Source organism: Podarcis gaigeae (genome assembly GCF_964106915.1).
Source record: "Podarcis gaigeae genome assembly, chromosome: 3".
NCBI lineage: Eukaryota > Metazoa > Chordata > Lepidosauria > Squamata > Lacertidae > Podarcis > Podarcis gaigeae.
The window spans coordinates 32,012,987-32,039,961 of record NC_139680.1 but is presented as its reverse complement, the minus strand read 5'-3'; the positions used below and the strand labels follow the sequence as shown (position 1 = coordinate 32,039,961).

Sequence of the window (26,975 nt, the reverse complement as noted above, 5' to 3'; positions counted from 1 at the left end):
CTGCCGGGAAGTGTAGGCGGCGCAGTGTATGCCGGGAGCTGCGAAAGCGTTCTTTAAGCATTCAGCTGGGCGTTGATTGGCTGGGATGAGGCTTTCAGAAACGTCGCTCCGTGGTGTGCGATGGGGATTGTAGTTCGCGGTAGCTGAGGGCCGTTTAAGCACACAGAGGTGTTGGGGGGGTGTCAAGTTGTAAACCAAACCAACCATCTGGACTTTGTGTGGTTTCAGGCCTTTGGCTCTCCCCTTAAACTGAGTAATGTGCGTGACCTAAGCATGGTGTTCCACAAGCAAATCCCACGGGCCTCGGTAGCACTTCCTTGCCTGGTAAGTGGCGAAAGAGGGCAGCCTAAGCGACAAGTGTTTGCCAGTCTCAAATTGCCTTCCCACCACCCGAGCTACTCCCGTTTTCTATAGAGGTGCAACCAGTGCTTCCCCCCCGCAAAAAAAAAATGTTTGGGGGTATACTCATTTTCCTACTCATGTTGAAATACTGCCCCTCAATGAGGCCAAACTTGGATTCACCAAATGTTTAAGGTGCTGTGCCGGATTTACGTATAAGCTAAACAAGCTATAGCTTAGGGCCCCATTCTTTTGGGGGGCCCCAAAAAAAATGAAAGCTAAAAGAAAAGTGGATGTACATTTCCAAAATATAAGATAAAAAAATGAAATAAAACCTACATACAGCAAAAGTGTTTTGTGTAGTGTATGGACCTATTAGGTCCATAAATTACCATATAGCAAATATTCAACACAAAAAACAGTGACAATTGGTTGTTGACAAAGGACAGCTGGACATATAAAGGGCCCCATTACCTTCAGTAGCTTAGGGCCTCATCAAACTGAAATTCAGCCCTGTTTAGGGGTATGCGTCCCCCCAGAAAAAAAGCACTGGGTGCAACTAAGGGGAAAGCGGGCTGGCTGCATGAGGAGCCGGCGACAGGTTTGGATACAGCATCTGGGAAGACAGAGAGATCCAAATATATATTCCTTTTTTTAGCTTTTGGACTACATTCACAGAGAGACTGATAAGCTGAACTTCTCCCTCTCTTGACAAAAGAGTTTTGCATCCATCTTTCGGTTTCCGTCTCAAGTTTTTCCCCATCGCTTTCTGCTGTTTGCTTCCAGCAATCCTCATAAGCAATGCTGTTAGGTTTAGATTGTCCACCCATTGTGTAGGCGGCCGTTTCCTTGGCCTGTTAACATTGTAGGTAAAAGGTAAAGGTACCCCTGCCCGTACGGGCCAGTCTTGACAGACTCTAGGGTTGTGCGCTCATCTCACTCTAGAGGCCGGGGGCCAGCGCTGTCTGCAGACACTTCTGGGTCACGTGGCCAGCGTGACAAGCTGCATCTGGCAAGCCAGCGCAGCACACGGAAACATCGTTTACCTTCCCGCTGGTAAGCGGTCCCTATTTATCTACTTGCACCCGGGGGTGCTTTCGAACTGCTAGGTTGGCAGGCGCTGGGACCGAACGACGGGCGTGCACCCCGCCGCGGGGATTTGAACCACCGTAGGTAGGGAATAGGAAAAAACTCTCTTGGGCTGCAGTGCTAAATATAATTATGTCTGGTTGGATGCAGTGGGGTTTAGTTCCAAGTAAGCATAGAATTGCACTGTCTAGCCTTCATCCTTTGCTGATACTAGGCCTAAAGTACTCTGCCTAACAAGACAAGACTGAACTGAATGCCTGCTCATCCCTTGTTCTTCATCTTCCTCATTTTTATTACTTCTCCTGTGTTGAATTTCAGGTTATTCTTTGGGGCATGGGCCTATCATTTTTCCATGCTCTATGAAGAAGTCATACACATTGATGGCACCAGTGTTGTGCATAGTGATATATAAACAAACACTGTTTATGTTGTGCTTAGCTTCTACAATGATATGTATCAAAGCTCAAGCCTTCCTGCGCAATGCTGACCGATCCTACCACTGTTCCCTCAGAGCCTGCTGTGTTGGCTGATACGTTGACATGTTCACCGTTCCCAGTTGTTGCTGCATGTTTGAAAACATGTCCAGGGGCCAAGCTTTGCTCATCTTAGGCTTGCATGCATTGAACTTGCTGCTTTTCCAGGAAATAGGACAAAAGTTGTGCTTGCCTAACTGATTCCATACGGGGGAGCTGCTGAGTTGCTTTTACCAGGGAAAGCTCTTGGTTGTCCCTGCTCAGTGGCCGCGTTTTCCTTTTGTGTGTGTACAGTATGTTTTTCTCTTGGTGGGCGGAAAGCTTCCCCTTGCCCATCTGAGTGCGATGAGTCTGCCTCTGCTCTGGTTTCCTTCTGATGGAAGAATCTACGGCTTCCGCTAGCAGGGTTTGTATTGGCTATACAACTGTAGTTTTTAATCTTGCAGAAGCCTTATTTCCAGCAATTGCAGGAATTGCTTCTCTTTAAAGGGTGCATGTGAAGCTGACAGACTTCCTTTGGAGCACTGATGTAAATTTTGTGTGTCAGTCCCACAGACATGACAGCTTTGGGGGCTTCGGAAAATCAGCTTAATCCTCAGGTTTTTGTTTATTGTCCAAATTCCTGAGATCTTAGCCATCCCTCCATGTCTGATTAAGGAGTAAAATAAGAGTAGAAAGTCATTTGTTGCTTACATTTTGAATTGTTAAAAGACGACTTTTGCTAATATTTTGACATCTTAAGAAGAGGCCTAAAACTTGTCCACTTGCAAGAATATTCTGATTTAGCCTATAATCTACTGTGCGAAAGCATGTAGAGACATTGATAGTTTTTTTTAAAAAAATGTTTGTTTGTACTGTAGCCTTTTAATGTGATTTGTTGGCAGTATTTTAATACAAATGCTTATTTTGTGATAACAGTGGATAAAAAATAAAAACTGATATAAAAGCAACAACTATATAATGTAATCACTAATTTTCTCTTAAAGAACAGATTAAATAATAATAAAATCTGTTTTGTTTTTTAAAAAATGTTTTCCTTAAAAATGATCTGAATAATACAGGTCACCAACCAGCAAAGTTATATATTGGGCAGTATCATCTGTAAGATATTCTAAGTTTAGTAAAAACCAAATAAAATATACAAAGCTGTCTATTTACAGTACATAAATCATACTATATTTAGTTGTAAATTTACATAGTTTAATAGATATTCACTATTAATTAGGTAATGTAGGGGAAAGCATCAATTCAAAACCTTTAAATGGCATTTTTTCCTTGCATATTTCAAGCATGATCTCTAAGAGGTCTAGAGGGTGGGTTATACAAGAGAAGGCCTTTTTGGTTTGTAATGAGTTACCATGGCCCATATACTGTTCACATTTAGCTGTTGCTGTGAATACTGAGATTTTTGTTTTATTCATTGCATTGCTGCCTTTCTGCCAAGGCACCTAAGGTAGTTTACAATTTACTGTACAATTGGGAGGAGAAGCAAGAGAAGGAGACTGACTGGTTGGAGCAGGCTTTTAATGTTGCCTTTGCCTGCCTCCCTCACATGCTGCTTCTTCCTTACTGAGCAGATGGTGTCTGTTGGCCCTTTGGGGACAGGGTAGGGGCATGAATGTGACCATGTCATCCATTCATTCTCCACTACGAAACTCATTGTACTCACTATGGAAAACTGACTCTGTAACCTCAAATAACATTATTTTAAAGAATATCTCTAGAACATCTTCTTTGCCTATCTGTCTGTGTATCTTGTAATTATGAGTACTGTGTTTTGCTTTGTGGTCACTTTCATTTATGTACTTAGTTTTCAGGTAGGAGTCACTTGAAAAACAAACAGGAGGTATCGTTCTGCATTTCTCTTGACTTCCCCCCAGTGCAAATTAATCATATTGTCTGTGATGGGATTGAGCTCTTGGTTTTGTTTTTCATTTGCATGACTCTTAACTGTGGGAATTGCCAGCAAAGTTCAGCTTTCTCATGGTTATCTATTATATATTTTGGAAAGTTGATTGTTTACCAGATCGCTATGCATTTGAATACCTTTAGTTATTGTAACCAAGGTTTGCATAATGGTTCCTAAGATGAAGGAGCAGGCTTTCACCTGTGTTTGGATAAAATTGGACATGCATGTTGGTGGACTGAACTTTTCAAAACTGTGCTGTTTTGAACCTCTGGTTTCAAAACTGTTGAATGCAAGACTGCTAGTATACTATATAGCAAGGGATGCGGGTGGCACTGGGGTCTAAACCACTGAGCCTCTTGGGCTTGCCGATCGGATGGTCGGCAGTTCAAATCTGCTCAGTGGTGATGAACTCCTGTTGCTCTGTCCCAGCTTCTGCCAGCCTAGCAGTTTGAAAGCATACCAGTGCAAGTAGATAAATAGGTACCATTGTGACGGAAAGGTAAATTGTGCTTCCATGTGCTCCGGCTTCCATCACAGTGTCCTGTTCCACCAGAAACAGTTTAGTCATGTTGGCCACATGACCCGGAAAGCTGTCTGTGGACAAAAGCCGGCTCCTTTGGCCTGCAAGCGAGATGAACAGTGCACCCCTTAGTCGCCTTTGACTGGGCTTAACAGTCCTGGGTTCCTTTGCCTTTTACCTTATGTAGCCGGTTTCACTTTCAGATTTGCAAACCAGTTAACTTCAGAATGGTTTGGCTGAGATCCCATTGAAACCTGCAGAAATTTTACACTCGTTTTGCGCAACTAGGCTCAAGGCTCATTTGAACAATAGGTCTTATTTTCATGAAAATCAATAAACCTAGGACCAGGGATTGAGTCCTATAGTTTTCACATTCTACAACAAACAAGAAATGTTCGTTTTGTATCCTCACCACTGACTTTGCTTTTGCTTGCTACCTTGATGCTCAGCTCTTGCTGCAGGGTGGGGTTAGAATTAAAATACTAAAATGTCTCCATTGCAGCTTTCAAAATGAGTGCTTTTAGACATTAACACGATTAATTTCCATTTGCCAATATGCTATTTGACATTTCTGAAGCAGCGTCCATTACATTAAAATGACAAAAGCTTTCTTGGAAAATTAAGACTGGAGAATCCATGTGTGTGGCAGAACTCCAGGTGTGCATTGCTGGACCAAAAGAATTCCCACCTGGATAGCACAGGGAGGTTATGAATTACTTTTGTTCTCTGTACATAGAATCAGATGGTCACTTATCACGCAGCAGACACTTTAAACCCCTTCCCTACCTCCTTCCTGCTGATGGTTCCAACTGTGCAGAGAGTCAGTCTGTAGCTTCTTGTCATGAATTTGGTATATCACACAATTAGGCACAAACATCACATAAGAATGGCCACGCTCCACAGTTTCATCAACTAAAGCAGAATTAAAAAGCAGTGAGTGATAGCTCTATTAAGAACCATTTTGAACACACTGTTTCATAACAAAAGCTCCTTTCCAAAGAAAAATGACAATGTGGGGTGTTTTTTAAAAGAGCTTCCTCCTTAAAGATGAAGGGCAGGGAACAAAAATACTCGGATTAAAAAATATATATTAAAAGATTTATTTGCTTGTGATCTTTGACCCGTGATGAAGGTTTGTCTTCAATAAAATATATTCATTGTGGCAACTAAATAAATATGTTGAAAATTTATTAACATCTTACAAAACGTTTGAGAAGAAAATCTACTGTGCTCTGAGTCAGCGACCCATTGCTAATCTTTTAATAATGAAGGCTGACATAGGGTTCCTTGTGGCTACAGGAAAACAAACACTGTGGTGCATGAATTTTCCAAGTGCTCCCCCCCTGCACTTTTTTTTTTAAACAACAACAACAACTATGGAGGTATCATTTGAATATGATAAGATTATATTTAGCCTTCCTGTAAGTAAGCTGACCTAATCATAAAGAAAATGATTGACAGATGGTAGACAAGAGGGAATAATGAGTCTCTTTTTCATCTCTCTTCTGAATCTGAGACAGGGGCAGCTGGTCTTGTTGATAATCCTAAACCTTCTGGAATCAGATTAATCAGTGGTCTATGTTATGCTGGGATAACATTGTCCATTTATGTCTTGCCTCTGTCTGGTCTATCCATCTAAATATGATTTTGACAATAAGAAATTATTATAAATTAAAGTGCATGATTTTATCAGAATTGACAGGACTAAGTCTTTGTCATTAACAAACTTTCTCTTGAATTCATTCTTCCAGTTCATATTTTTGTGCCTATAATTTTGTCAGTTTCTGGTGCTAGTATAAATTGCATTAAGTAGTTCATGTGGGCCATCTTATCAGTAGAGCACACTACACCCTCATTTGATCCCGGGTCTTCAGGCAGACCAGGAAAAACACAGATAATAATTATGAGCCACATTGCAGGGAAATGAGAATATCCAGACATTTTGGGCTTGGAAAATGGTTAGCATTTCCCTGTATTTTTACAGACGCAAAGCCAGTCCTTGAAAATATGAGCCCGGACAACATTCACACTGTTCCAGATGCTTTGTGTTTGTGCTGCCACCGGAAAAACTTCACTCTGAGAGGAAATGCAGCTGTGGAAAACGGCATCCCAGGGACTGAAATGAGTTTGCATTCTGGAGGATCTCCATCATGAATAGATATACAACTATTAAACAGCTGGGAGATGGGACTTACGGTTCTGTTCTCCTGGGAAGAAGTATTGAATCAGGGGAGCTGATCGCCATTAAGAGGTAAGAGGCTCATGTATGTTGTTCTTGTACAACTTCAACATTAACTCTTTGCAGACACCATGCAGCTTAAACAGTAGGTGACTACAAGTTGACAACGTGTTTGAAGAGTGTGGAATCCAACTTTGCTGGCTTTGAAACTGGTCCTGATCCATTGGATGGGGGCATCCGAAGCAGTGAGATGTGGTACAAATATCAGCATGTTTGATAGGCCACAACCAGGGATCTGTGTTTGTTTCTCTTCAGCAGACCTGTAGGACTTGGTATTGAGTTAAACTGCAGCTTCTTGAGAATCTCTGCTTTCTAGCCTTTTGTGGCTAGGTCATGCCTGTTGAAATTTCTGAAGTTACTGGAATTTTGTGATGGAGTTACTCTACCCTTAATAGCTTCTCATCTCACTGCAACGAAATAAATTATGGGAAAAGATAATTTTACAGAATATTTTGTGCAAAATATGTTCAATTATCCACATACAGCTTTTCAGTGCAGAATTTGGTTGCCTAGGTGCAAGTTTATTTAGCACAGAATATAGAAAGCCGTGGCTGTAACCAACCAGTATGTTACAATCACATCTGTCCAGCGGACCAGATGGCTTGTGATGGGATTTTGACTCCCATGTCAATGTGGATGTGTTGTCTGTGCATGTATTGTTTATGTACAGCTTGCAGTATCTCACAATGTACTTGTTCAGAACCACAATAACAGATGAATAGCCTAGAGAAAAATAGCAGCAATGCATTTGTATTGGGAAGGTTGGCATCAAATTCATCCACAATTCATGCACTGCAGATTAATGTACTGTGCAAGCAGGAAGCTTTGTCTTCACATTGAGCTAGTTTCAGTGTTTTGTCACATACTTTTTGCCCAAATGTTATTTAATTTCCTGATCCTCAGCTTTAGTTGGATCACAAGTACTTTTTTAAAAATGTCCTGGCTCTATGCATGTTTTGATGGGCAGAGATGACTAGAACTGCAGGCGTGTTCCAAATATAATGCTAGCCACAATCCAGCTATTTTTTTGTTTGTTTTAGGGTAGAAGATTGTCAACAACTGCACATGAACTAGTAGAAGGCATCATATAGTTAGAATATGTTTAGTATCTGTAGTTTAGGTTGAGGTTTGCTTTGAAATATTTTTTGAACTGCTGCCAGAATGCCTTGTTTCAGCACAAATCAGCAATTTCTCTGGCATTTTTCTACTAGAGAGAGAGGGGGGGGTCTGATTATATTTATGGCTTTGGGAGTATGTGGCACTTACATCACCATAAGGATTGCCTGATCATCATTTCACAGGGTTGTTTGAGTAAGATGCTGTTCTTTCAAGTCTCATTTTGATTGAGCAGCAGTGGGAAACCTGTGATCCTCAAGATGTTGATGAATTACCACCATCTCTTACCATTGGTCATGCTGGAGTCCAACCACATTGAGGGGGGCACAGGTTCCCAGACTCTGTGCTAAAGGGTGTTTGGCTTATTTTCCAGCTAAAAGTGGAAATCTGTGGATAAGGAGAACATTGTGCTTGTATTAAATGAATTTATCCAGTAGTTGCATTTGGCGATGGGCAGTGCTGAGGAGATGGTACAGTATATTTGTATACATGTTATAAAACTAAAGTATCATATAAGAAAACACAAACACTTTAGACAAAATCTCCAGATCTCCAGAATGTGGAATGGACAGGATCATCAGATCAAACCCTTTACCCTGAAGATAAAACAGCCGAGACCTCAAGATATCCCCTTACGCTGAAAACCTCAATATAAATTGCGGTATAAAACAATGCTTATTTGGGGGGGGGGGGGAATGACAACAATAAACTTTAAGAAATAGGGTTGTGTGTTTTTATAAAAATGCAGCAAGCTGACCTTAATCACATGCAAAGAAGAATACCATGTTCTCATTTTGCGTAATTCTACTTCTGAAAGTCATGAGTGGCGAGCTATGCCTCAATGATCTTATCAGAGGTTTGCATGCTGACTTTTAAACCTCTTTAAAGCCAAAAGGAGCAAAAATACAGATTAATAAAACAAACAAAAACAAATGTGCTGGCCTAGGATATGGGTGGAGTGCCAAAGAGCTACCATTTAGACCTGTGCACAGTGGGATTTTTTTTCCCCTCCCACCACCACCATATATGCTTTAAAAATCCTCTTAGTATTGTAAATGTGTTTCCATGTGACAGTGGCAGTGTTCAAGAAGCACAAGCCCAAATACCTTGTTGGGCATGCAGAACTAGGGTGGTTGTTGGATCCCAGCCATAAAAGAAGCACAGCTCTGAGTGCTGTGAGCTTCCATTTATTCCTTCAGGGACCTAGAACATGAGTAGTATCAGATTGTGATACAGTGGTACCTCGGGTTACAGACGCTTCAGGTTACAGATGCTTCAGGTTACAGACTCCGCTAACCCAGAAATAGTACCTCAGGTTAAGAACTTTGCTTCAGGATGAGAACAGAAATTGTGTGGCGGCAGCGCGGCGGCAACAGGAGACCCCATTAGCTAAAGTGGTACCTCAGGTTAAGAACAGTTTCAGGTTAAGAACGGACCTCCGGAACGAATTATGTTATTAACCTGAGGTACCACTGTACTGACTTCCTTACTTTGTGCTTCACAGGATGAAGAGAAAATTCTACTCCTGGGAAGAGTGTATGAATCTTCGAGAAGTTAAGGTGCGTAAATCCGAAATTTGCACTGGATTCCTTCAGCTTTGGGTAGAGCTGTGGTTGAAAGTCCATGGTCAGATGCTGTCTTGGGCAGCATTGTACATTCCTCCAGGGAACTGGAGTGCCTCTCGGCTGAAGAACGGATTGTGCCAATGTGCCCACTACAAAAGCATTCATCTTTACAAGGCCAGAGGAACATTGGTCATATCTGACTCTAAGAGTCTGAGCACTTTTTAACAGCCAGGCGCTTAAATTTAGCAGTATCTCAATTTATGTTTCTGGGACAAGCATTCATTGTCACTTATCTTAAAGCCCTGTTTCAACAGTGTCTGTAATTGTCTTATCTTGCATTCCCAGTCCTTGAAGAAACTCAACCATGCCAATGTGGTGAAACTGAAAGAAGTTATCAGAGAAAATGATAATCTGTACTTTGTGTTTGAATACATGAAGGAGAACCTTTATCAGTTAATGAAAGAAAGGTATGTTGATCCCCCCCCCCCCAAAAAAAAATACCCCACCATCCAGTATAACTAACCAAAACCATGAACTACTATTCACCAAGCACTATAACTATGCAACCGTAATTCATGGTAGCGAAATCACATCAAGAACATTATAAGCATGATCATTAGGTTTTTGAACTGAGATTGCTCAGCTCCCACTCTCTTGTCTTGGAGGTCCTTGACTGGCACCTGGTGATAAGTAGGCCATTATCCAGTGATAATGCCTAGAAGGACAAAGGATGGGGACAGGGAACGCTGCCTGAATAATCCTGGCACCACATGTATAGCATGTAATTTTGTTCTGGTACTCCTAGACTTGAGTGGTTTTATGGTGAGAATCTTTTATAAGCTGTTTCTAAGAGCCTCTTGGCGCTGTGAAGTAGAATTTTGAGCAGAGCAATCCGAAAGGGGGGAGGAACAGGAGGACGGATCAAAGGCAGACAAGGTTCCAGATCTGATTAAGACTAAAGACAATGATGGGTCACTTTTCCTTTTCCGGTTCCCCATCAGCATTGCAATTTGCAACAACAAAAATCCCTTCCCATTGCTATCAATGGGAGAGAAAATAAATATGCTAGTTCCAGGTGTGGTGTACTTTTCTCCTCAAACCGGGAGTGTGTTAGAGGAACGGCAGGCCATTAGATCCAGTGGAGCCCACCCATATCCACTCCTGGCATGCTCTCTTTTGCCTTCTCTGCCATGGCAGTAGTGGTGCTGGAGGAGGAACCACAGATCTTTCCATGGGTGCAATGAGGATGCCTCCTTCTTGAGCAGACACCTCTGCCTGCAGATCTCCTGCTCTGTGCACTATCCTGTGGCACCCCAAACGTCCTCCTCCAAGAAGGGATATATAAAAGCATGCTTATTACTGCTTGTATAACTGTATCCATTCTAGCCTTCGACTGTATCTCCGGTAAATAAAGAAGTACAGCTAAGAACTCCCCTGTGTGAACATAAATCCTCCTCCTCTACTTTTACCTTACAGGAACAAATTATTTCCCGAATCTACTGTCAGGAATATTATGTATCAGATTCTTCAAGGGCTTGCATTCATACACAAACACGGTAAGACCTGACTAAAGGCCAAGTTGGATGAGTATCTGTGACTGTATTGATGGCATGGTAGGAAGTGATATTAACAAATACTTAAGAAATATTTGAGCAGGCACTAAAGGTTTTTTGTTTGCGTTCAGGAAGGTAAACATGACTTGTCGAGAGTGGTATGAGTGAGGCTGAAAACACACTCTTCTCCAGTGTGTTCCAAAAAGGCTAATGTTCATTAAACAAAATGTATTTATTGTAGAATTATACCATTTATTGCAATTCCTAATTAAGGCTGCAGCTGGAAACCTCCTTACTGTTGGGGTGTAGCCCCCACTGAAGTCAACAGGACTTGCCTTTGGGTAAACATGCAATAAGACTGAACTGCACAAAATGTATCTGTAAAGCCTGGTTATTTGAATGAACAGTTCTATTGTTAAACTGACCTCCTACCCCTGTTAGAGGATTATGGGTTGATCATGGGATGTCATCTGAGGCAGGAGCTACAGGGTTTAAGGAAAGCTGCCAAGACTGTTTTGCTGCAAAAGAAGACAGAAAGTTGTGTGGCCAGATGCCGTCTCTGAAGCCAACGCAGACCACAGTAGTTTTGTGCAATTCTGGCAATAATAATACTGACCTTGTATTGCATCGTGTTGTTAAGTCGCTTTGAGGCCCTTGTTTGTATAGTGATAAATGCAATAAATAATAGTACTGTTAGTAATAATACAGTTGCATGGTTTACTGATATGTTTGAAATGTCTTGAACATTTGCACAATAGTAATGCTAAGTGTAATTATCGTTGTTTTCTTCATGTTTAGTGAGTGTGAAAGAGAAATTATTACCTTTCACACTTTTTTAAAAAAGAAAGAAAAGATATTTTACCTGGTCAGATGTTCACCTCAAAATAAAAAGCAGTATTAAAGGAGAACATTTTGTGTTTTAAAATAGCTCAATTTACTCTCTTGGCACCTTCTCTTAATAAAGTGTTATAATGGCGGCAATGAAAGGAGATGGGGTCAGATATTATGTAACCGGAGTGAGGGCTTGTTATTTCCTGGATAAACTTATTCCTTGTAACTTCCAATGCACTGCAGTTTCTGAAACATGAAACAGTTTCATAAAGTGAAAACGAAGTGGATGATTTGATAGAACAGCTTTGTATAATTAATTGCTGTTGTGTTAACTAGATTGTAAAGCAATTCAAGTATGCCTTGATAGCTCTTTTTGGACTGTGCCACTTGGTTTGACCCTTTCCTGTGGCATGGAAGAGTTTTTAATGCTTTATTAATGAATTTCTAGCAGGAGGTCTTTTGAACAGGGACCTAACCTCAGATTCTGTTTGCTGTGCCAGGAATCCGCCCTGGAAGATTAAGTAATAATAAAATAAAGAACCTCATAGCATATGCAGAGTACACTGAGTCACCTTTGCCAGCTGCCACATTTTGGGATTAGGAAACAAACCATCCTAACACACCTGAGGGGTAGCACCCCTTTCTCAAAATTAACCACTGATTATTAGGATTTCCAGATCTTTATTTTCCCCACCCCGGCTCTGACATTCTTTGCCTTTAACTGCTTTTGCTCTGTGTACATGAGCAAATTATAGCATTTGAGTGATTCCCCAACTATAAGTCAGAGTGGACCCACTGAAATCAATTAATTTAAGTCTCTAAATTTCAATGGGTTTGCTCTGTGTATGACTAACATTGACTATCACCCTTTATCACCATGCCATAAAAAGCTTCCATCTACTGCTTGCAGCAGTTTTCTTCCACTGTTTGAAGAGGAGTGGGAAAGCCAGATATTTTTTTCCGGTCAGTCGACAAGCCTGCTGGTAACTAACCACACAAACATGCACAATGAAATGAAAATGTGGGCGGCAGAACAGACTGACTAATGTTTGTTTTCACAACTACAGGGTTTTTCCATAGGGACTTGAAACCTGAAAACCTCCTTTGCATGGGACCGGAACTTGTGAAGATAGCAGACTTTGGCCTTGCACGGGAAATCAGATCCAGACCTCCCTACACAGATTACGTATCCACAAGATGGTAAACACTTGAGCTTATATGCCTTAAACTGTGTTCACGTTACTCATGCTCAGAGTAGATCAAATGAAATTAATGAACATTACTCATTTAGGTCCATTAATGTCAGTGGGTCTACACTGAGTAGGCTATGGCTGTGTATGTGGAGTTAAAGATTACTTCTATTCCCACTATGATTGTGATTTTGGCAATAATTAAGAGCCGTCTGACGCCAACAACTTTTCAGTGCCAGGTTAAGACTTTCCTCTTTAGCCAGGCATTCAATGGAATTTGAGTTTAATGCTTTATGTTACTGCCAATTTGGATTACTGATAAATTCACCCACACTCCTGGAAGCTGGTATTTCAAGTTTTAAGTTACTGGTTTTATTGCTCACATTTTGATGGCGGTGGTTTCTAACAATTTTGGACGCTTTAAAACTTGATTGTAAGTTTTCATGTTGGTGACACATTTTTTAGACGTGCATCAATTCTCAGCAGCAATTCAGTTATACTAGCAAGACGGAGGTTAAACTAACCCCTTTCCAGCCCTGGGAGGAGCATGGGGTAAGGTAAAAGGTAGGCAAAGGACCCCTGGACAGTTAAGTCTAGCCAAAGGCGACTATGGGATGTGGCGCTCATCTTGCTTTTCAGGCTGAGGGAGCCGGCATTTGTCCATAGACAGCTTTCCAGGTCATGTGGCCAGCAGGACTAAACTGCTTCTGGCACAACTGAACACTGTGTTGGAAACCAGAGTGCACAGAAACACCATTTACTTTCCCACCACAGCAATACCTATTTATCTGCTTGGACTGGTATGTTTTCGAACTGCTAGGTTCGCAGGGGCTGGGACAGAGCAACGGGAGCTCAGCCCGTCGTGCGGATTCAAACTGCCAACCTTCCGATTGGCAAGCCCAAGAGGCTATGGGGTTTTAGACCACAGCACCACCCATATGTGACACACCTACACAACACACAGTTTGGAAAGCTCTGGCCTAGAGAATGTCCTACGTTAGGTGATTTACAAATAAAATAAATAACAATTGCTCAGCACCTTACCACTTTGATTATAGTTTAGAACTTCAAGGGTTAATTATCCCTGCAAGACAGAGGATATATTGGGGAAGATCTAAGCCCTAGACAGGACAAGCAACCCTTGAATAAAATTGCTTCAGCTTCTTACCTTGAGCGATGCTCAGGGAGGGAGGTTGGGTTGGGAAGCATTTTAGAGGCTCTTGTTTCCATGCTGGCAGAGAGAATGGGACCTTTTGCAATTGCTGTCCAGTGCAAATGTACTAGTCTGGTGTAAGGTTCTTCTTGGCATATTTTGTAAATGAACCCCGCTGTGTTTCCCCCTCGCTTTTGGCTTACAGGTACAGAGCTCCTGAAGTGCTTTTGAGATCCACTAACTATAGTTCTCCCATTGATATCTGGGCTGTCGGTTGTATCATGGCAGAGGTTTACACACTCCGGCCACTCTTCCCAGGAGCTAGCGAAATTGATACTATTTTCAAGATTTGCCAAGTCCTGGGGACGCCAAAAAAGGTAACTGTGAGCCTGTCTTCAGTGCACATGAAGGAGTATAACTCTGAATATGTTCTGTTCTCCCTTCCCCGCTACTACTCTACTTCTTTTCTGCTATTGACACTGGATAGCTGATTGCTAAGATGTCTCCAGTTTTATACAGTCTCGATAGAGAAAATAGCAACTTGTATTAGAAAGGAGACATTGTATGGGATGGTGGGGAGCAAAGGGAAGAAAATGTGCTGCCTTGGAATTAATTCCAGTGGAATTCAGCATGCGTGAGAGGAAGCTGTGACCGCTCAAACTTTAGGAGAGCATTCTGCATATGCTTGGAGTCATTCTTTATTGTTGCATTGCTGTCCATAAGAATTCTATGCCAGGAACTGGCTGACATTACTGTGCCTTGATGCTGCGAAAGAGAACACTCATTGCTTAAATGGTGTACAAGCATATAGTGCATATTGATATGAGAAAGAAAGATACAATAAAGGTACAATGAATGAATGCAGTAGAATAACAGAAACAAAATGCCTGACAACGGTCTACCTATTGAGTGGCCTGGCCAAAATATGGCGGTGATCGGCTAACCTAGGACTGCCTTACTCTACCCTGTCATTGCCTTCACTTCACCCTCCAGCTTTCTAGTCATGAGTCCCTGGTCTTCTCACGTGCTCTTGATTCTCTGGGATCACTTCAGCCTCTTACCTGCCCCTTCAAATGTGTGAGCTGATCCGCTTGCTTCAGTTATCCCATGATCCGTTCATTAGTCAGCCAGACCTTAATGCAATGTTGGAAACGTTGCTTATGAGTGCATGAGGGTGGCATCTTGGGCAAGGCTGCACCAGCTACACAGGTATTCATTTCCTGACCAGGCATGCTTCCGTCCTTTTCAGAATGACTGGCCCGAAGGCTACCAGCTTGCCGGCACCATGAATTTCCGCTGGCCTCAGTGCGTCCCAAACAACCTGAAGACCCTCATCCCTAACGCAAGCAGCGAGTCAATACAGCTCATGAGAGACATGTTGCAGTGGGACCCCAAAAAGCGGCCAACGGCAAGCCAGGTTTGCTCTTCTTTCATGAATATGTCTTTACAACTCTCTGCCTTGCTGACAGCTCACTCAGAGGAACAGAGGAACTTTCAAAGGTTACATGGAGGAGTGAGTTCAAAACATGTGTTGCAGGCTGTTGGTTCTGACCACTGTTTCCCACCTCCAGTCCCAACTCAGTGGAATATTTTTCTGATTCAGGGAAGTCTCAAGTCTCTTCACCCACTGCTGACACAGCTCTGACACTCAGCCAGTGTGGTGTGATTGGTTAAGAGCGGTAGTCTTGTAATCTGGGGAACCGGGTTCGCGTCTCCGCTCCTCCACATGCAGCTGCTGGGTGACCTTGGGCCAGTCACACTTCTTTGAAGTCTCTCAGCCCCACTTACCTCACAGAGTGTTTGTTGTGGGGGAGGAAGGGAAAGGAGAATGTTAGCCACTTTGAGACTCCTTTGGGTAGTGATAAAGCGGGATATCAAATCCAAACTCTTCTTCTTCTTCTTCTATTTCTTATTGTAGTTTCTAACTCTATACCTCGCTTTGTTTCTTCTATGCATTCCCATCCTTGCTATTCAGAAAAGGAGCACATGGAATTGGATTTGTGTTCACATCAGCACCTCTTAAAAACTGCAGCAGGGCGGACAGCTTTATCTGATCCTTTATTCGTTTTCAGTGGAAATAAAGCAGTGAGAACAAAACTCATACTTTGAGAATAAAGGCTGCCTGGCACTAATTGATTAACATGCACTACTAATTGGTTTAATCAAAGGGCCCTAATAAAGTGAGATGTTGTCTATTATGTTTATGATTTCTTACCTGCCCTTCACCATAAGGTCCCAGGGCAGGTTACAGCAATTTAAAAAACTGTTAAAAATAAATTGTGGTCACTGGAATAGCGTGCATCCTGAAAAAAAAACATTTCTCAGGTGTCAAATGCCATGGTAAAAAGGTAGCCCAATATGAGTTATGCCAGAGAGAAGTCTCTGGGCATACAGACTGTGTGGGGAGGGTTGTGCACAACACCATAATTTTTTTAAAAAAATTAAAATTTTGCACCCAGACATTCCAGATTTTGCCTATAATTTGTAAATTGTGCAGATTAAACACATTATGCAAACTGCAAAATTGTTTGTGGCATGGATGAGTTGCTTTCCATTTTTGCATAAATCTGGTTTTGTTGTGGAGGGGGAGAAGGAGGGTTGCAGAACATGGAAGACCAACCCGTTTCCCTTCTGAGATTTCAACAGGCATATATTTGTAGCACTAAGAAACCTACTTTTATAAAAAATGAAAGCAGCAACTACTAGAAAGTTGAATTTTGCATGTGCTATCATATTTTGGGTCTTCCTTGCCCTTAGGTGGTATTGTGGCATGCACAGAGCCCTAGATATTGGGACTGAGAAACTGCCTGTTTCTGCTTGCTTGACTCTCCTTGTTTAAAAAATTTCTCTCCCTTGACTTTTAGGCTCTTCGATATCCTTACTTCCAGGTTGGCCAATTACTGGGCACCTCTCGCTCTACTCAGGAGCTGGGAAAGCAACAGAGAGACCTTCCTGATAAAGCACAAGTCCACATGAAACCCATTCCACCAGCACAGCCTCCTCCTAAAGCACAAGTTCGTCTTTCCTTCAGACCGTTCCAGCAGAACCAGCCCTCCCACTCCCTGATATACCCCTACAAAACAGACACCACCGTGAGTGACAATTTAAGAGAAGACAAGCCTAGCCAGGTGGCTTTGCCAGAAATTCACAATAAGATTCCTCAGCAGGTAAGACACAGTCTTGGATGAGATGTCTGCCATTCTAAAATGTGGACATTATCTCACTCTTGTATTTTAAATAGGATTGGCTGTGTGATTTTAAGTGCAAATGCAAAAACAGATTTCTACTTTTCTTTTTTGTTTCTGGATGCTAGGAGCTTGTTCGTGTTGAGCTGATCTTTCCACAGTTGCTCTCAACACAGAGGCTACATAATGTTGCATGAATGCCGCAGCCTCTCCCATCTATTCTGCATTAGTCTTGGAAACTCTTGACTTGGTCTCCAGTGAATCGGAAATCAAGAGTTCCTTAGTGTAGAGCAGACAGGTGGGGCAGACCTTGGCTGTACTGATACATGGGGAATGTTTATTGAAATATGCCTGTTAGGAAGGATCCAAACTTCTACTCATTTGAACATCTGGGTACTGATGGTTATACATGATCTTCTTGGGGAGGAAGTATGCTACAACCATCAAGTTAAGTTGGAGGTCTCCCATTTGGATGACGCGTGGAGACCCAACTTCTCAAGATACATGCTACACCTTGCTCTGAGCAGGCAGTTATGTCTCTCCTGCCCATGGTGAGGCAGTAAGCCATAGGCTTCCATGGCTTTCAATTGGCTGCAGGAGCTTCCTGCAGCCAATCAGAAGCCACGCTTTAATTTCCGAATGTTTTGGAAGTTGAACGGACTTCCAGAACAGATTCCGTTTGACTTCCAAGGTACGACTGTAATGGGGATTTATTTATTTGGCAGAAACCATAGAAGAGAAAATGAAAGTGAGTGGTGGCCAGTGGGACCTGATTTTGGCAGTAAAATCACAGCCCTGTTGCCAAAGGCCCATTCTCTGCCCACTGGAAGCACTTCCAATATTTATTTTGCTCATACCGCAGTTCTGATCTTCACATGCTTTTTTTCTGTTTTCTTATTTTCCTCCCGCGGTGTCAGAAAGCAGACATTGGGACAGAGAAGGCAAATGGGGAACTTAAACCAAAGAACCGCCGTAGATGGGGTCACATTCCCGGGACACTAAAAGACTCTGAGGATTGGGAAGACCTGGAAGATGGAGGTGTTAACTCTTCACTTGCCAGAAAGGAGCTTAAAAACAAAGGGCAGAGTGATGAAGCTCTTTGTAGGCAAGTTACTGGCCTTATTTTTCTTTATTTTTCCATAAGAAGTATAGAAAAGTATTTCTATACTACTGTATCATACATACTGCTGTATCCTGCAGTATAAACATGGCTGGTTGATTTGGGTTTCAGATTTGAAAGTATCCTGGATCTCAAGCCGTCAGCTTGCTTAGGAACTGGGAACAGCGCCCCTTCCTATCTTCGGCAGGACACACCAACGTTGCAAGTTTCTGCAGCCAAACAACATTACTTGAAACATTCTAGGTATTTACCTGGTTAGTAAAAATAAATATTTACTATGACGCTTCGTAAAATATGATAACTCACTTTTGACGTGAGTGAGTAACCTCTAGTCCCAGACGTCCTGCTGCTTATTAGCTGCAATCCTAACCACACTTACAGGGACTTCAGTGGGAGTTACATCCCAGTAGATATGTTTTGTTTTCATTAAGCCATTTCCCTTAAATTTGCTACAAAATGCATTTTTGCAAACTTTATATTTAGCAACAAAAAATGTTTGGGAAACTATTTTATTACTGACTGTTGATTAGGTGTTGATCAAGCTGTCTCGAGTTTATGATTGGTTGTAAAATAATGTTACATTTATATACAATCCTTCCTGCAAGTTGTTTTAGTCCTGTGAAGTAAGCTGAACTGTGGCTTAGTGAATTGCTCAAGGCAATATACTGAGTTTCATTGCCTAGCATAGGTTTGTCCCCGAGTTTCCCAATATCCAAACCCATCATGTATTGCAGCTGGTTCTTTTCTGGTCTCTCACTAGAACATGCTCAACTTACATTCTACGTGGACAGCAACCACAATCTAATGCTCTTCACATTTAGGCATGTTTAACCTAAATGTGTGGAATATCTATGAAATTAACATACAAAAGCAAGGTATAATACAACCCCAAAGTGCTTGTCATCAATGGGCAACTGACGAGCGAGATATGTATATAAATAAATGTATTCCTGCTACATTTTTACAGCATCTTACTTCTTATTCTAGGAATAAGCACAAGAAATAATTTAGTCTCCAGTTCAAGCAAAGATTTCATCCCGTCCAATCCATGGCCCAGTTCTAATTTACCTGGAAAGACATCGGTGGTGGCAGGAGGGATCACCAGGCTGAACTCCAGTAAGGAAAAGAAAAATTGTCTTCTTTTTTAGTTCTACCTACTTTGACCTGTTTGCTGACTGCATTTTGTGATAGTGATCCAGTGTTTGATGTATTGACATCCTTGGCTGTTGGGTATTTACTGCATAAGACAGACAAAACAGGGTAAAGTGGCTGTGATCCTAAGTTTATTCGCAGCTTTGATCCATGCACATTTACTTGGAAGTAAGTCCCGCTGAGTTGAGTGACATTTCTTCCCTAATACTTCTGCATAAATTAAAGTAAATTCCTGCTGGTTTTACACTGAAGATCATGACATCATATACATAAAATATCAGATTTTTTTTCAAAGATAAAAGTCTCTGAAGAATCAATTCAGACACTTAGGGCTCATCCACACTTCCCACTGCTTTCCCCTGGGGAAAACCGCTCTTTAGTGCTCATTGAGAGCAAATGGCAATCCATGTTTTCTCTGGAGCAGAGCAAGATGGAAACTGCTGGGACCTGTGCCTAGAAAGTGTGGGTCAAGCAGAAAGCCACTTGGACTCTATGCACAGGACAAGTAGAAGTGTGGCGCAGTGCTGGCGCAGTTTCAACTCTTTCTGGTGACAGTACTATCTTATCACAGAAAAGGAAGCTATCACATCACATGGGGTGGGACTTTAAGACAATAACTGGATTAAGCATTGGCTGGATTATTATCTGGAATATACATATATATATATATATATATATATATATATATATATATATATATGAATGAAAGAAAGAAAATAACTGGATTAATTTTTTTAAGGAAAAAATAAAGGTTGTTTGTGGTTGTAATGCGTAACCTTACTTCAGTTCAGTTATTTTGCTTGCCCAACCATGCTTAGGGTCGGAGCTCGCCCTCCGTGACCTGTTAGTCACTTGCAGAATCCGAGAGTGGGCGTCTCTTAAATCTCTTCCAGCATAGAAGCTGTTTGATCCCGAGTCTCCGCCTATGTTCTCTGCGCGGAACGCGTCTGCGCAAGTAAGGGGAAGGCAGGGGCGTCCCAGCGCTCTCTCCACTAGATTCGGGGGAAGGGTCTTGGAGCCCTGTCACCAATTCCTCCATCTCCCTCTCTGCTCTATGGGTGTTGCGTTGAAATCCTTCCCCCCTGCTCGTCCCCTCTCCGGCATTGCTCGGGAGCCCTGCCTCCGTTTCTTGCTCTGGTGGCAATTCCCTGACAGTGGTTGTTTGTGAAATTTTGTACTGGCCTACTGCATTGACCTCCGATTTTCTTTCAGGCAACACAGGAGCCAGTGGGCTAAGGGGTGCTTACATCCCTTCATTTCTGAAGAAAGAAGTTGGCTCTGCTGGCCAGAGGGTTCAGTTAGCGTCAATTATTGATGCATCATCTTCAGACCCATCTCGTAAGCTCTTTCTGTTTCTCAAAATGGTGCTGGGGAGCACAGCAAGAATGCCACTGCACTGCAAAATGAGGGCGCTTCATCTGTGACTATCTGCAGTCCGCACCTGCCTGGGCTTCAGCCTTTATCTTGTTCATATGACCATGGCTGCATGCACACCCGACATTGAAAGCGCGCACACACACACACATATCCCCAAAATGCTGGGAACTGAAGTTTGGGAAGGCTGCTGGGAATTGTAGCTTTGTGAAGGGTAAACTACAGTTCCCAATGCTTCTTTGGGGTCATGCTTTAAATGTATGGTGTGCATACAAAGCGCAAGAGGGGCAATTGTTGAACCAGCTTTCCCACTGTAGATTAAAGAGTAACTCCAGAAAGAGAGGCATGCTTTCTGGGATGCTTCCCATGTTTTGTTTTGCAGTACCCAGTCAGATACTCACACACTGGGACTTCCCCTTCCTCTTCTCTTCCTGCTCCCTCCCCCCCCCCCAAAAAAAAATCTGCTCCAGAAAGTCCTCCAACACTCTGGAGCTGATTTTGAGAATATACAGAAAGCTGCAGGGGAGATCAGATGAAGGTGAAGTTCCATGGCAACCAAGGGACAGGGCCTGTAGTTGCTAATATTGCAAATCTAATCTTTTTTCAGTAGTTGAAATGACTGATACAAAAGAGCCACTGTTTGTCCGAGTACCAGCAGACTGAATTTCCTCTAGGACTACAGACCCTGTTTGTTCTGCAGTTGTATACCTCTCACACAAGCATTCAGTGTCCTAAGGATTTTGGCTTTTTTTTATTATTATTATTATTATTATTATTATTATTATTATTATTATTATTATTTCCCCTGGCAATCATATTTCTAGACCTTGTGATGGCAACAATGTTGGACTATAACTCCCATCATCCCTGATAATTGACCATGCTGGTTAGGGCAGATGGGAGCTGAAGTCCAATAAAATCTAGAGGGCACCATGTTGGCTACCTCTAGCAGAGACAGTACTTGGTTAAACTTTAGGATTCAACAATGTAGGCAGGGAATTGAGAGCATCTCAAAGCTCTGTGTTCCTACCCATAACTAGTGGTAGCAGAAAATAAGCCATTTCAGTAAAAAAACAACCTAAAATACTCCTTTCTTTGGCCCTTGACAGAACCTAGAGCAGTAGCTCAAAAACACCGTAACTTATTATTCCAGTGAGGCAGCTCTTTGTCCTGTTTTATTTTTCATATGTGAAGTGAGAGAGCAGGTCTTACGGTATCTTAGTTGACTTCTTCAGAAGCATTCAACTAAGATAGTTTAAAAGCATCTGCTTAGAAAGTTGTGGATTGGATTTTGCGTGCTAGTTAAAGTATATTATTTTTTTAAAAAAAGAATAGTTCTGCTTATCAAATTGGTGTACAGTGGTACCTTGGTTTAAGAACAGCTTAGTTTATGAACAACTTGGATTAAGAACGCTGCAAACCCACAAGTAAGAATGCTTTGGTTTAAGAACGGACTTCCGGAATGGATTAAGTTTGTAAACCAAGGTACCACTGTATTCATTCAGATTCAGATTTGGTGACAATGGTTTGGATCCAGAAAAGCTTTCCGTTAATGGAAGGGTCAAGTGGAGCCTTCTGCAATCACAATTTTTTCTTGATTCTCCACATCTCTCACAGTACTCTGGACAGCCTCCTAACTTCTCAGAGCAAGGGAGCACAGGAGCTCTGAATCACCCCTCCCATTTGAAATTCTCTAAGGATCCTTTGGTCAAAGTTACCAGATTCTGTATCTGAATTTAACCCCTGATCCGTTCTCTCCTTTCACACTTCCTCTCTTTTTCCTTTGTAGAATACACTTCTCTGAAGTCTGTCAGACCTCATATAGGGAGGCCATCGTTTAACATACCTATGAAAAGCACACCAGGGCTGCTGCCCCACCCACCTCCAGTTCAACCAATCCATGGACGAATTGACTGGTCTTCAAAATATGGCGCTCACCATTGAACTCTTGAGCTGCAGTATACGTTCCACGAACAGTGACCAATGATAAGACTGTCTCCAGCAATATTTTATACGCTGGCAATTCTGTTGATCGTTTTTTTGTATGACCAAGAAATTTCAAGACCGTCGAAGAGGGTTTATTTTTAGTTGTATGTATTTGAAAGCAAACCTTGGACCTTTTTTCTATCATTTTTATTATGTGATTGGGCAATTATTTTCATAGAACCAATACACATTTGTATATCAGGTTTAGTATTGTGGGTCCCTTGCTTTATTTGGCATTTTTATATGATGAACTTGTAACTTTTTTAAAGAAAACTATTTTTCCTTTTTTTGGCCTTTTTTATATAAGTGAATAAATGTAGCAGATTGAAGCAGTATTTAATATAAATATGGTGCAGGTAGACATAAGGGCATTTACCAAATACTTTATAAAGTTAAATTTTCAACCTGGTTCGTTGGAAAAATAACCTGTTAAGCTTAGTATCCAGAGCCGCCTTTCAGCTTCATAATTCAGCAGCCACGGTCGTGTTACTGGTCTCGTCTTAGCTGTAGTAAATCATAAAAACAAGTGGGGCATGAACTCCTTGTTCTTCATGTGACTGAGAATTGTTACAGCTAGTTGATCAGCAAGATAGAATAGTAAAGCTTTTCCTTCAGGCTGCAGATAAGAGTTTTGTATGTTCTGAACAAACCTGAAAAACCAAATCCTTGCATATAAAACATGAATTTGGCAGGTGAAAAGATCCAGCCTATTTTTTCAGTGTTCATTTGTTCCCTACATACAGCTCATATTGGTTTGGTCCAGGATAAGCTTCTCACTGCTGACTATGTAAACTGGAAAAGGGAAAGACTTGTGACAGCAGGAAATTAACTTGACCACATGCTTCTTCATTCTAGCCTCTTTCCACAATGCAAACTAAACCATCTACAGATGGAGTCATCTTTCAGTGGGAAGCAATATGGGTTGCAAGAGTAGCAAGGCCCTTGGATAATATTTAAAGCAATATTAAATATGACAAAGCTGGTTCATAGAGTAATATAAATGGAGTATTAAGATAAATACCAGCAGCAAAGTTAAAAAAATTTTTTATATTCCACACAGCCTACATTTCATTTTTATGGCTTGCCTTTTTTGGAAACACAGCTTAGCGACTTCTTTTACAGGGTTGACAAAATTTATCCTTTATATAATTTGAGGTTTACATTAAGAAATGAGTTGACATGCATATTTATATACTGTAATTTTAGGATCGAGTTCCAGCCGTTCTGGAATGGCCAGATTTTAGCAGATGTCAGTAAGCCAGAATTTTAAAGATTGAAGCTATACAGCAGAACATGGTATAGAAAATGGCAGATTCAAACCTATGCATTGTTTTTAAATGAAAACAAAGAGTTGAAAAAGTTTTAAGGAGACTGCCCTGCTTGGCAAGTGTTCAGCTGAAATGATACATCAATTTTCAAATTGAGGTGGGAGGAATGGGGATTAAGATCTCAGCTCACAGAAAAGGCTCTCTCTCAGGGAGAAATAATTATCCAAAGCCAGTAGATGGGTGTTTCTGTCTAGGCAGTTTTTGAGTATAGAATGAGCATCTTTTCTACATCTTTGTTTCCAACCTGTGGTAGGAATCACGCTGTGTCTTGAGCCATATTCTGCCATTGCACCTTCTCCATCATCCATGAGGGCAGGAGATGCAAGTAGGCATGATAAAATTGTGTGTCAACACCTTCCCATTCCGATGATCGGCTGACAAGCTGAAGGAAAGTCCCATTTCTTTTTGCATTGTGGTGTCTGGCCACTCCACTAAAATACAAACAATTCTGCTTCAAGCATTTCCACACAGCCAGTGAAAGAGGTGGGCAGATAACAGAAATGCAGAGGGAAATTGAAAGCAGAGCTCTCACAGAAAACATCTAGGGTGGAGTTGGCAATCAAACAGCTAGGATGGCAACAAAGGTGTTGTCAGTTTTTTTAAAAAGCGTAACAGCTGCATTGTTTTTTAATGCATGGATGTGAGACCTACAGCCCTTCAGATGTGGCAGGACTCCAGTTCCCATCAACCCCTGCCAGCATGGCCAGTGGTCAGTGATGGTGTTACATGCATTCCCAGGTTGCCTACCTCTGCTCTAACCTGCCACAGGCAACATCCCAACTCCATAACTTTTGGGAAATCAGCATTTTTTTTCTCCAGATGGTAATAGGATATGAACTCATCACTTGCCTTCAGCTGAACAGTTGCTATCTCCCTACCCCAAAATAACAGCATTTGGGGGTTATCCCACCAGCTGTTTCATTTCCCCTATTCCCTTTGTTATTGAGGGAAAGTTTGTACGTAGTTTTGGTTTCTGCAACCATGGAAACACAAGACTAGCAGCTATTTCCCTCTCTCCTATACATGAGCTATATTTGACCAGTATTTCCTATTTGTAGTAAAGCACAAAATGGACCAAGAATTCGTTATACTTTCTTATCAGAGCCTACACAAAGCCTTGCTCTGTTTCATTGCAGTCCTCGGTGGCTGCTATATGAGACAGATGAATTTGGAAGAAGATAAATTTGACCCATTTTTAATTCTGCAGTGACAACGCAATTTTCAAAATTCATTTATCAATGAGATAACTATAACCTGTTAAATCAATTTACTACTGACATGGTATTTGTAAATCCTCTGTTGTGGTATTTGTATATTCTTTGGTTCCTGCTTCAAGGACTGGGACAAACAGAAACATACTTTTGCTTTTATACTGTTTAGAAAAATATGTGGAGGATCCCCTCCAATGGAAAGCAAAATTGCCAGTATTTAATGGAGGATTATTTCATTTAGAACTTTTTTTTTAAAGGAGGACACTAGAGTTACTAATTATTAAATGGTTTAGCTTATATTTAATTTTGCTAATATGTTTTCCTCATTAAGCTGCAGTTCTCACCACAGTTACTAAGGAGCGAACCCCACCGGCATTTACTTTTCAATAACTGCTTAGGCTGTAATACTGTTGGCTCTCTTACCTGAAAGTCCTTTTCAGTTCAGTACATGTATAGGATGTTCAGGCATGTAAAGGATTGCAATGAAAGAATCATGATTGATAATAGCCCAGAAATGAGCACTGCAACCCCAAAGTCGTCCGCGACTGGACCTAACAGTCAGGGGTCCCTTTACCTTTACTATTGTCTGATTGCTTAACTCTGCAGTCCTGTACAAAATTACCTGGTAGTAAGGACCACTGGTCCAATTCAGTGGATCTTACTTCTGAGTAAGCACATATAACATTGTACTGCAAGTTTAACAGATAAGTCTGGAGCAGTTTACAGTGACACAACTGTCACTGAATTCATATGGAGCACCTCTGCTTGAAGTATATTTTCATGAATTCTTACGCTTATAATTTGAATTGACAACATAATTCCCTGGAGAGCAATAAAATGGCCTTATTTCCACTTCTCCTTGGTTTGTGTCACAAAAAATGATAAAAACCAGATCTCTTACCCCGAGATCTGACCAAAAGCAACATCTCTGCCAAATATGCCACGTGTTAAATGTTTTCACTTAGCAATGTTTGTGACGCCTCTTCATGTTTGAACCATTTGTCTTGCATGCTATAGAGTAGCTGGTGGGTGCGAAGAGCGTGAAAGACACTTTATTCTGAAGTAAGATACACTCACCTGTTCCATTTCTGTACTACAGGTTTGTTTTAAATCTTCTGCACTTAAATGAATGGGCACCTCGACCTCCTTAAATTTGTTTTTCTTCAGTGATTAAGGCTGCAATCCTAAACCTGCTTAAAGAGTAAACGTACAGTTTCCTACATTCAACAGCACTACACTGGCTTATAAAGTTGTTGAGGTTTATAAAAACCAGTTATTGGTTTATATTTGTGATGATTAGTCAGTAATGTATCAGTGTTGAATAGCTCCATTCTACTCACACGGTGACTCTAGCACAGTTTGTGGATCACTACAGCCAAGGAATGCTTTAGTAAAAACACGAAACATGTCTTGTAGCCAAGGAAAAATATGTATGGAGAATAAGTACAAAGTTAAATGTGAGTCAACGGGTATAATTTGGTATTGAAAACCTAACATGTTTTCTACTTAGGGGTCTTTTGTGGGGTTTTTTAAACAAATACTTGTTTCCTTTTGTGTCACGAGAGGCTTCTTCCCGAAATAAAGTGTTTCAAAAAATCATGTTTTTGAGTAGTTTTGAATAATCCCTGCATTCAGTGAAATT

The 26,975-nt window shown here is 41.4% G+C and overlaps 1 protein-coding gene across 4 annotated transcripts; it reads left to right on the top strand.

Annotated features, from left to right (window-relative positions):
• The first annotated feature begins 49 nt into the window (after positions 1 to 49).
• Positions 50 to 26,932, top strand: CILK1 (ciliogenesis associated kinase 1). Of its 4 annotated transcripts, none has more exons than XR_014561918.1 (15): positions 93 to 324; positions 6,315 to 6,581; positions 9,190 to 9,244; positions 9,596 to 9,717; positions 10,727 to 10,806; positions 12,702 to 12,834; positions 14,183 to 14,354; positions 15,227 to 15,394; positions 16,842 to 17,144; positions 18,080 to 18,267; positions 18,394 to 18,536; positions 19,270 to 19,398; positions 20,647 to 20,772; positions 22,598 to 25,961; positions 26,050 to 26,932. XR_014561918.1 is itself a non-coding variant. In XM_083730352.1 (14 exons), the coding sequence occupies exons 2-14, from the start codon at positions 6,481 to 6,483 to the stop codon at positions 22,750 to 22,752; spliced, it is 1,875 nt and encodes a 624-aa protein (XP_083586478.1). In that variant the 5' UTR covers positions 50 to 324; positions 6,315 to 6,480; the 3' UTR covers positions 22,753 to 26,932. The 4 variants fall into 4 exon arrangements, 2 of the variants coding, with proteins under 2 accessions (XP_083586478.1, XP_083586477.1); XR_014561919.1 differs by lacking the exon at positions 93 to 324 and adding an exon at positions 1,546 to 2,307; XM_083730352.1 differs by having other exon boundaries at positions 50 to 324; positions 22,598 to 26,932.
• The last annotated feature ends 43 nt before the right edge of the window (positions 26,933 to 26,975 follow it).

Bases quoted from the DNA above. Each gene is read 5' to 3' on its own strand.
- CILK1 (XM_083730352.1), top strand. From the start codon at position 6,481: ATGAATAGATATACAACTATTAAACAGCTGGGAGATGGGACTTACGGT. The intron at 9,718-10,726 runs GTATGTTGATCC...TTTACCTTACAG, and splicing joins TATCAGTTAATGAAAGAAAG to GAACAAATTATTTCCCGAAT. The intron at 10,807-12,701 runs GTAAGACCTGAC...TCACAACTACAG, and splicing joins TGCATTCATACACAAACACG to GGTTTTTCCATAGGGACTTG.